This window comes from Phoxinus phoxinus, assembly GCF_949152265.1.
Source record: "Phoxinus phoxinus genome assembly, chromosome: 4".
In the NCBI taxonomy this organism is placed as follows: Eukaryota; Metazoa; Chordata; class Actinopteri; order Cypriniformes; family Leuciscidae; genus Phoxinus; species Phoxinus phoxinus.
In genome coordinates, this window is record NC_136879.1 from 43,828,702 (window position 1) to 43,841,201 (window position 12,500).

At 31.4% G+C, this 12,500-nt stretch overlaps 1 protein-coding gene across 2 annotated transcripts in view; it reads right to left on the minus strand.

Moving 5' to 3' along the window:
* Positions 1–12,500, minus strand: part of clpb (ClpB family mitochondrial disaggregase) — a 47,667-nt gene that overhangs the window by 10,591 nt on the left and 24,576 nt on the right. For both annotated transcript variants that reach the window (XM_079611074.1, XM_079611075.1), the window contains exons 8-12: positions 8,654–8,731; positions 7,398–7,453; positions 7,264–7,308; positions 2,230–2,391; positions 1,020–1,176 (exon numbers count right to left, since the gene is read on the minus strand). In XM_079611074.1, the coding sequence (XP_079467200.1) occupies positions 1,020–1,176; positions 2,230–2,391; positions 7,264–7,308; positions 7,398–7,453; positions 8,654–8,731 (498 nt within the window). The remainder of the gene's footprint in view (positions 1–1,019; positions 1,177–2,229; positions 2,392–7,263; positions 7,309–7,397; positions 7,454–8,653; positions 8,732–12,500) is intronic.

Sequence of the window (12,500 nt, forward strand, 5' to 3'; positions counted from 1 at the left end):
CAGGTGTGTGTGTGTGTGTGTTATCTCAGAATAAACCCCTTCAGGTGTGTGTGTGTGTGTGTGTGTTATCTCAGAATAAACCCCTTCAGGTGTGTGTGTGTTATCTCAGAATAAACCCCTTCAGGTGTGTGTGTGTGTGTTATCTCAGAATAAACCCCTTCAGGTGTGTGTGTGTTATCTCAGAATAAACCGCTTCAGGTGTGTATGTGTGTTATCTCAGAATAAACCGCTTCAGGTGTGTATGTGTGTTATCTCAGAATAAACCCCTTCAGGTGTGTGTGTGTGTGTGTTATCTCAGAATAAACGCCTTCAGGTGTGTGTGTGTTATCTCAAAATAAACCACTTCAGGTGTGTGTGTGTGTGTGTTATCTCAGAATAAACCCCTTCAGGTGTGTGTGTGTGTGTGTTATCTCAGAATAAACCCCTTCAGGTGTGTGTGTGTGTGTGTTATCTCAGAATAAACCCCTTCAGGTGTGTGTGTGTTATCTCAGAATAAACCCCTTCAGGTGTGTGTGTGTGTGTGTGTGTTATCTCAGAATAAACCGCTTCAGGTGTGTGTGTGTGTTATCTCAGAATAAACCGCTTCAGGTGTGTGTGTGTTATCTCAGAATAAACCGCTTCAGGTGTGTGTGTGTTATCTCAGAATAAACCGCTTCAGGTGTGTGTGTGTGTTATCTCAGAATAAACCGCTTCAGGTGTGTGTGTGTGTGTGTTATCTCAGAATAAACCGCTTCAGGTGTGTGTGTGTGTTATCTCAGAATAAACCCCTTCAGGTGTGTGTGTGTGTGTGTGTGTGTGTGTGTGTGTTATCTCAGAATAAACCACTTCAGGTGTGTGTGTGTGTGTGCTATCTCAGAATAAACCCCTTCAGGTGTGTGTGTGTGTGTGTGTGTGTGTAATCTCAGAATAAACCCCTTCCGGCTGATGAAGACCTGATCCTGATCACCCGATCGGGTTTATTCTGAGAAAACAAGCGGCTGGATGTACATCATCTGTTACTGAAATGTTTAATTGCTCACCCAGATTTTCAGCGAGGCGTCTGCGGCTTTGCTCCTGAGCTTCCTGTCTCAGCTGCAATGCATGATGGGCAATTTCATCACTGGCCACATTGGACGTCATGATGAAGATGGCATCTTTACACTCGATCGTCTTCCCCTTCCCATCAGTCAATCGACCCTGAACGGCATTATTAATATAGCTGTAATATTGTAATGTGCATAAAGTTGTATATATTATACACACATATACTGTACACTCAAATAAACTGACATATTGTATGTAGAAAATCTCATTGATGGTTTGCATCATCGTAAAATGTGAACTATATTATCGCTCAGCTCTAAGGCTCTGATAAAATAAATAAATAATAATACTAATAAAAAAATCATAAAAATGTCAAATTAAAAATTATTTAAAAATAAAAACCTTGGTAAAAATGTAATGAACCATGAAATATCAAATTAAAACAATTTTAATATAAACAATCAAAATAAAGTAATAAACAAAATAAAATTAAAATAAATAATTTTATTAAAAACAATCAAAATAATTCAATTTTAAAATATAAACAATCAATCATTCAACAATAAATCATTTACTAAAAATTAAATCATAAGAATTTATAAAAAACAAACAATTGCAATTAAAACCATTAAAATAAATTGAATCATAAAAATGTAAAATTAAACTAAATAATTGTAAAATAAAAACAATAAAAATAAAAGCCTTAGTAAAAATGTGATGAATAATAAATTGTAAAATGAAAATGATAAAAAATAAACAATAATACATAAAAAAATTTAAAAAGAAAAACAACACCATACTAAAATTAATTGAATCATAAACATGTAAAATTCAAATAAAATCAATCAAAATAACATCATAAAAAGTCAAATTAAAAAAAAAAAATATAAACAATCAAAATGAACCATTTACAAAAATTAAATAATAAAAATGTAAAATTAAAATAAAATTTAAAAAGAAAAACAGCCTTACTAAAAATAAATTGAGTCATAAAAATATAAAATTAAAATAAATAATTGTAATAATATTTATAGCATATTCCAGCTGCTTAATTGCTCGTACCAGCTCTAATCTGATAAATGCAACAATAAGCCATTAAGATATTAAAATATAATATACATCGTGATTTTCTGTAGAGTTGTGTTGTGAACTTGATTTTAATAATACAAAATCCTTGTTTTCCCACAGATGATTGTGAGTCTGTACCTCGTCAAAGAGCTGTAACATGATGGTCAGCACGTCTGGATGAGCTTTATCCACCTCGTCGAACAGAACCACAGCGTTCGGACTCTGCTTGAGCTGCTTGGTCAGCTGACCACCTTCTTCATGACCCACGTACCCTGGAGGAGAACCAATGAACTTCGCCACCTGAGAGAAACACACAAAACACACATAAAAGATGAAGAAGAGGAGCACTGGGCAGATCTGACCTCTGAGGAGATCGACGCGATGATTCAATCAAACACACACTCTTCATCCGGCCAAACTGAGTGACAGTGACAGTCCTCTATCAATACAATAAGTGTGTGTGATTGAATTGTGTGTGTTTAGACTCAGTCTAAGGTCACAGTTCTAACAGCGCGACTAAACGGCTTATGAAGGAGAAGCGCAGAGATCTAAACCAGAAACAGACTTCAGACACAAGCTCAACTTCACTCAACATTACTGTATGCATAACACAATATTACTGTATGCATAACACAATATTACTGTATGCAATTCATAACACAATATTACTGTATGCAATTCATAACACAATATTACTGTATGCAATTCATAACACAATATTACTGTATGCATAACACAATATTACTGTATGCAATTCATAACACAATATTACTGTATGCAATTCATAACACAATATTACTGTATGCATAACACAATATTACTGTATGCAATTCATAACACAATATTACTGTATGCATAACACAATATTACTGTATGCAATTCATAACACAATATTACTGTATGCATAACACAATATTACTGTATGCAATTCATAACACAATATTACTGTATGTAATTCATAACACAATGTTACTGTATGCAATTCATAACACAATATTACTGTATGCAATTCATAACACAATATTACTGTATGCAATTCATAACACAATATTACTGTATGCAATTCATAACACAATATTACTGTATGTAATTCATAACACAATATTACTGTATGCAATTCATAACACAATATTACTGTATGCATAACACAATATTACTGTATGCAATTCATAACACAATATTACTGTATGTAATTCATAACACAATGTTACTGTATGCAATTCATAACACAATATTACTGTATGCAATTCATAACACAATGTTACTGTATGCAATTCATAACACAATATTACTGTATGTAATTCATAACACAATGTTACTGTATGCAATTCATAACACAATATTACTGTATGCAATTCATAACACAATATTACTGTATGCAATTCATAACACAATATTACTGTATGCAATTCATAACACAATATTACTGTATGCATAACACAATATTACTGTATGCAATTCATAACACAATATTACTGTATGCATAACACAATATTACTGTATGCAATTCATAACACAATATTACTGTATGCAATTCATAACACAATATTACTGTATGCAATTCATAACACAATATTACTGTATGCATAACACAATATTACTGTATGCAATTCATAACACAATATTACTGTATGCAATTCATAACACAATATTACTGTATGCATAACACAATATTACTGTATGCAATTCATAACACAATATTACTGTATGCATAACACAATATTACTGTATGCATAACACAATATTACTGTATGCATAACACAATATTACTGTATGTAATTCATAACACAATATTACTGTATGCATAACACAATATTACTGTATGCATAACACAATATTACTGTATGTAATTCATAACACAATATTACTGTATGTAATTCATAACACAATATTACTGTATGTAATTCATAACACAATATTACTGTATGTAATTCATAACACAATATTACTGTATGCAATTCATAACACAATATTACTGTATGCAATTCATAACACAATATTACTGTATGCATAACACAATATTACTGTATGCATAACACAATATTACTGTATGCATAACACAATATTACTGTATGCATAACACAATATTACTGTATGCATAACACAATATTACTGTATGCATAACACAATATTACTGTATGCATAACACAATATTACTGTATGCAATTCATAACACAATATTACTGTATGCAATTCATAACACAATATTACTGTATGCATAACACAATATTACTGTATGCAATTCATAACACAATATTACTGTATGTAATTCATAACACAATATTACTGTATGTAATTCATAACACAATATTACTGTATGTAATTCATAACACAATATTACTGTATGTAATTCATAACACAATATTACTGTATGCAATTCATAACACAATATTACTGTATGCAATTCATAACACAATATTACTGTATGCAATTCATAACACAATATTACTGTATGCATAACACAATATTACTGTATGCAATTCATAACACAATATTACTGTATGCATAACACAATATTACTGTATGCAATTCATAACACAATATTACTGTATGCATAACACAATATTACTGTATGCAATTCATAACACAATATTACTGTATGCATAACACAATATTACTGTATGCAATTCATAACACAATATTACTGTATGTAATTCATAACACAATATTACTGTATGCAATTCATAACACAATATTACTGTATGCAATTCATAACACAATATTACTGTATGCATAACACAATATTACTGTATGCAATTCATAACACAATATTACTGTATGCATAACACAATATTACTGTATGCAATTCATAACACAATATTACTGTATGCATAACACAATATTACTGTATGCAATTCATAACACAATATTACTGTATGCAATTCATAACACAATATTACTGTATGTAATTCATAACACAATATTACTGTATGCATAACACAATATTACTGTATGCATAACACAATATTACTGTATGCATAACACAATATTACTGTATGCATAACACAATATTACTGTATGCAATTCATAACACAATATTACTGTATGCAATTCATAACACAATATTACTGTATGCAATTCATAACACAATATTACTGTATGCAATTCATAACACAATATTACTGTATGCAATTCATAACAATATTACTGTATGCAATTCATAACACAATATTACTGTATGCAATTCATAACACAATATTACTGTATGCAATTCATAACACAATATTACTGTATGCAATTCATAACACAATATTACTGTATGCAATTCATAACACAATATTACTGTATGCATAACACAATATTACTGTATGTAATTCATAACACAATATTACTGTATGCATAACACAATATTACTGTATGCAATTCATAACACAATATTACTGTATGCAATTCATAACACAATATTACTGTATGCATAACACAATATTACTGTATGCAATTCATAACACAATATTACTGTATGCAATTCATAACACAATATTACTGTATGCATAACACAATATTACTGTATGCAATTCATAACACAATATTACTGTATGCAATTCATAACACAATATTACTGTATGCATAACACAATATTACTGTATGCAATTCATAACACAATATTACTGTATGCATAACACAATATTACTGTATGCAATTCATAACACAATATTACTGTATGCATAACACAATATTACTGTATGCAATTCATAACACAATATTACTGTATGCATAACACAATATTACTGTATGCATAACACAATATTACTGTATGCATAACACAATATTACTGTATGCATAACACAATATTACTGTATGCATAACACAATATTACTGTATGTAATTCATAACACAATATTACTGTATGCATAACACAATATTACTGTATGCAATTCATAACACAATATTACTGTATGCATAACACAATATTACTGTATGCATAACACAATATTACTGTATGCATAACACAATATTACTGTATGCAATTCATAACACAATATTACTGTATGCATAACACAATATTACTGTATGCATAACACAATATTACTGTATGCAATTCATAACACAATATTACTGTATGCATAACACAATATTACTGTATGCAATTCATAACACAATATTACTGTATGCATAACACAATATTACTGTATGCATAACACAATATTACTGTATGCAATTCATAACACAATATTACTGTATGCATAACACAATATTACTGTATGCAATTCATAACACAATATTACTGTATGCATAACACAATATTACTGTATGCAATTCATAACACAATATTACTGTATGCATAACACAATATTACTGTATGCATAACACAATATTACTGTATGCATAACACAATATTACTGTATGCATAACACAATATTACTGTATGTAATTCATAACACAATATTACTGTATGCATAACACAATATTACTGTATGCAATTCATAACACAATATTACTGTATGCATAACACAATATTACTGTATGCAATTCATAACACAATATTACTGTATGCATAACACAATATTACTGTATGTAATTCATAACACAATAAGCACACGATTCTGCATCAGTGATGCCACAAGATACAAGCCACTACAGTAGATATTAGTGCAAATCAGGGTTTGGTCCTTAAATCATAAAAAATTACATATTAATTACAAAATAATACTGTAAACAATCCAATAAAAACTCCTACTAAATATTAATTAAATCATAAACATGGTAAATAAAATACAAATAAAACACATTCTAAAAATAAATAAATAATTGTACTACAAACATTCAAAATAAAAATCTTACTAAAATAATTGAATAATAAAAAATGCTAAATTAAAATAAACAAATTTAATTATTAAATCCAAATAAAGCACTTACTGAAAATGTATGAAATCATAAAAATGGCAAATCAAAATAAATAAATAATTCAAATAAAACACTTTCTAAAAATGTTAAACCAGATGTAAATGAATAAATAATGAATGCACAAAAAAATGATACGATTCATATGAATAATAACATGTTTAATGAGGTTTGATACGTACACACACGTGGTTTACACATGACATTTGCATACTTGTGTTGTTTCCGGTCAAACAAAAACAGCCTTCAAAACTCCAGTCACTAAGATTGTGAATTCTGTCCCAAAATACAGCAGCAGAGTCAATGAAACTGTGTTTGTGCGAGTCTCACCTCATGTTTCTCCTGAAACTCAGACATGTCCATGCGGATGAAACCCTGAGGAAAAGAGCGACAGAATCTTGTTATTTGCCCTTCGTGCGCAGCCGATCATTTCCAATGAAGGTTTATTTACTGACTTCACTGACCTTCTTAATGTCTTTATGCATGTATCGAGCCACTTGCTTGGCCAGCTCGGTTTTACCTGCACAAACAGCCATCACACATTTATGTGCTTGTATGCAATTAACTTCATCAAACAGTAAAATGTGTCAGTGATCACGTGAGAGTGGTTTTGACTCGTGATTCTGTCAGGATTTCTACTTCCTATTGGGAAAGGAGAGATGTGTTTATTTTGCTGGCGTGTTGTGGCGTCCATCATCTCTCCCTCCCTTTATTCCTCTCTCAGGGTAATGTAGTCTATGAGAGTAAATATCGCTCTTATGAATTTTAATAAACGCATATATGGTAAGTGGAGGGACTTGTTGAATATTGATGGCGTGCGATCAGACGTGCCGCTGGCGAGAGGAGAAACATCTCTTCATCAATCACAGCGCACGCTTTCCCCACTCGATTAATCACGGGGTTTTAAGACCATTTGTTTTGCATTGCAAGTTTTTGAAACGTTATTTTTAAATAAATAAAGTTTAAATCTGAACATTTGATAAAGCCAGGTTCAAAACTCTTGTTTGATTTTGTTGACATGTTGGAGTTAAAGGTTTTTACTGAGGGGATTTTAGATATCTCTCTTTATCACTCCATTAATCAGAAAATAATGTCAACAGCCCGAAAAAACACATTTTTAACCATGTTTTAAGGAATAAAATGCTATATAAATCAAGCAAATGATGTTATGAACAAACCCCTCAGTAAAATCCTTCAGAATATAGATATGAATAAAGCTGTAAGTTTTGGTGTATGTAAGTGCTGCTGAAGTGGAGGACAAAACTCTTTCTGAGAACATGGCTTTGGCTAAAGATATTTACGGAAATTGTAATCTACAGACGCAAATCGATAAAGTGCGATAAAATAAACTTTCTTTACACCGGTCTGAAAGAAGATATGTTATGTAAGCATAAGAAACCACAAAACTGACCGGTGCATGAAAAAAACATTGGTTTTCTGTAGTGTCCCGGCCTTAAAAGAGGCACTAAACGTGCGCATGTTCATCATGACACGGATCTGGTGAATAAACCCGTCTTTGAATATATAATATTAGACTTAAGAGTTTTATGAAACTCCTGCGTTACTTCTTGAACGTCTACTTTTATTATAAAGCGAAACTTCATCTGAATGAACATAAAAAAACAAACAATGTTTAACATTTAGCAGATGCTTTTATCTAAAGCACCCTTCGCTATATTTTAAAAAAGCGTATTTTTTCCTTGGAAAGGGAAAAAATTACCAATTCCGGACGAGCCGAGGAAGAGGAAGACGAGTGGATGTTCTTCATCGTACCAGCCGTTCTCCTTCCTCCTAATGGCTGAGGAGAAAAACAGACAATAATTAACTCTCGACAGACAGACGGACGGACAGTAATGACAGACCGGACGAGAGCAGATCTGGAAGAGAGCAAAGCCTTTCTAAAAAAGAAAAAAGACAAAGACCGAGGAAAGACAGAATGACGGAGAGAGAGAGTGAGACAGGGTCTCTCTGCACCATTAGACACACACTAATTTCATTACGCTGCTGCAACGCTGGAGCAACTAAATCAGGTTAGAATAGATCCAGCAGAGACGGGCACGATAACACACACTCACCATGGCAACCGGCGGACATGTGGGTGTGTGTGTGTGTGTGTGTGCGTGATCGTCAAACGTCATTACAGCAGGAATATGTTTGTGTTGAGCTGCGTAAAAGACAATCCTTCAGTTCTGTCCCGAAACACACACGATTTCTATCTGAATGGGGACTTTGCATAGACTTGTATTGTTTATATATAAATGCTATAACCTAACCCTGCATTTTTACATTGCTCTGATATTTAAAAAATACCCGTATGCAAGTACAGCTGTGATTATTTTCTGTAAATTCATCCAAAGCGACTTATTCAAGGAATTTATATCACTATCGCTCTTTTATCACTCCATAAATTTAAAAAACACTGTAAACAGACTGAAAAAAACTAATTTTAACCACGTTTTAAGGAATAAAATGCTATATAAATCAAGCAAATTATGTTTTGACCAAACCCTTCAGTAAAATCTCTCAGAATATAGATATGAATAAAGCTGTAAGTTTTGGTGTATGTAAGTGTTGCTGAAGTGGAGGACAAAACTCATTTCAGGAACATGGCTTTTAGAGAGCACTGGAATTGAAATCTAAAGACACACACAGATAAAGTGTAATAAAACCAACATTGTCACATTGCAAACGGTTTACTTACTGACTAATAACTTGAAAAACTGATGCACAAAAAGAAACGTGCAACATTTACACAAAAACATTTCTATCATGACAATGACACACACATTATCCTGTCACGTGTCAAACACACACTGTCCTTCAGGAGACAGAACATTTCAAAGGCATCAGGATGTCACACACACACACACACACACACACACACACACACACACACACACACACACACACACACACAGTGAACGTGTGATAACTAATTTTTAATCCCGTTTATTATCAATCAGACTCAACACACACTCAACCACTAGAAATCTGAACACACTCATTCATGATTCCTGGATGAAATAGTAAACATGACAGAGAGAGAGAAAGTTCTTTAACAAATCTGATTCCTAAAATCCACATTTGTGTCCTTTATATTTGTAATATCTATGCAGTAAGACACTAGAGACACAATGTGCCACTATATTCACTAAATGACAACAGCTCAAGTGTCTTATTGATGAAACCCAGACCAGAGGAAGAGGACGTCTGTACCCGTGTGTAACAAAATAACACGTGTGTGTGTGATGCTCTCTGTGTCTCGAGACACAAGCCCGTAATGACATTAGTGAAGATAATCACCACCAATAACCTTTAGTCCCCGAGAGCACACACCAGAATCAACCCTTTGTGTGTCAACTCACATTCGTCTCGAACTCAACGACAGTCTCGTTGTGTTCATGTGTGGAAGAAAGACTAAAACAAGGACTAAAAAGGTTGTAATTTCAGTAAAGCTGTAGTTGTCATTGTTTTTAACGACATGATCTATAAAATCATCGGTAGATTATTCAATGAAACCAAAACCTGAGTAATTTTCACAATAATTACCGGTATATAGATCATAATATTTATATTTTTGGGATTTGCACCGGTCGAAAGTTTGGAATAATTAAGGTTTAATGTTTCTGAAAGAGTCTCTTCTGCTCAGCAAAGCTGCATTTATTTGATCAAAAATACAATAAAAAATGTGAAATATTATTATAATGTAAATCATCATGTTTTCTATGTTTCTATCTGAATTTTCAGCATCATTACTCCAGTCTTCAGTGTCACATGATCCTCCAGAAATCAGTATAATATGATGATCTGATGATCAAGACACATTTATGATTATTAATTATGTTGAAAAGTAATTTTTCAGGATTCTTTGATTAATAGAAAGTTCAAAAGAACAGCATTTATTTGAAAAATAATATTTTGTATCATTATAAATGTCTTTACTGTCATTTGATCAATTTAAATGTGTTAATATCTAAAACCCATACAAAAAAATGCACAAAGATTTCATCTAGTTGCCAAAGCAACATTTCTAGTACTAAAATAACAACTAATAAATAATAATTATAAATAAATAATTTTAAATACACAACAAAATGGCTAAAACTTTGACTAATATTAAAGCCAACATAAACATAAAACCTAATTAGAAATATTAAACAACTACTATCAATGACACTAAAATAACACTGGCTGAAGTGTGTCTAATGCACAGCATCAGATCTATTATAAAGTGTGTGTGTGTTTAATGTCCCTCTGTGACTCTGCCTGATGTATGCACTATATCAGCTCTCACAGATCAATAACGCTGGTTTTATCACAGTGCTGATGGGATCCAATTGCTTTCGGGACAATTTGCCACAGCAATAACTGTCCATTTATCAAATCAGAGGCAGAGATTCGGCTCACTATTTCCTCTGCTGTCTCTCTCTCTCGGAGATCTGCGAAATCACTCATCAAACCCTGTCAGAACCGGAGCAAAACCCAACCAGCTCGAGAAAACCCACAGTCATCTGTACAGATCTGAACATCACAGACGCCTCTGACTTAGCAACTGCATAGCAACACCCTAGCAACCACCTGGAGCATTGTGACATCATGCACAAAAAACAACACACAGAAAATATACAAATCTGGTTTAAATATAATTATGACAAAGTCATAGCCCTCTGAACATATAGCGCAAAAAAGTTTATGTTCAATTCCCAGCTTGTGATATTTTCCCAATCCTGCATCATAATAAAGGCATAAGTGACAAATATATAACTTAAAAAATTATATTATCTGGATGATCTGCATTCTTAAGAGAAAACAAATACCGATAGGTTGTAAGTTGTTTTATTATTACATTCAGATTTTTTTTAAAAATATTTGTAAAATTATTAATTCATTCAATTTAACAGTATGTAGAAAAAGACTGTAAAAATATAAATATATATAACATTTATTATTAAAAAATTATATTTATTATTAAACGGCAAGCCGAAACTAATTTATTAAGCAAAACAAACTACCAGCTTGTAGGAAATAAACGTGCATATTTTAACATGAATTGCATCATATAAATAAGTCGTAGCACGTTTCAGGCGATAAAAACATGACTTATAGTCTGAAAAATATGGTATATAGTTATAATTTTATATATATATATTAGGGCTGTCAAAAGATTAATCGCGATTAATCTCATCCAAAATAAAAGTTTGTTTTTATATAATATATGTGTGTATACTGTGTAGAATTATTATGTATAAATACACACACATTCATGTATATATTTAAGAAATATTTGCATTTATATACTGTATATACATTTATATAATTTATATTATATATAGATATTTTATATATAAATATAACCAATTTTTCTTAAATATATATACATGATTGTGTGTGTTTTTATAAATAATTATACACAGTACACACACATTTATAATGTAAACACAAACTTTTATTTTGGATGCGATTAATCGCGATTAATCTTTTGACAGCCCTAATATATATATATATATTTAAATGAAATAAATTATAATGAATTAAATATAATGTAATAAAAATACATTCAGAACATT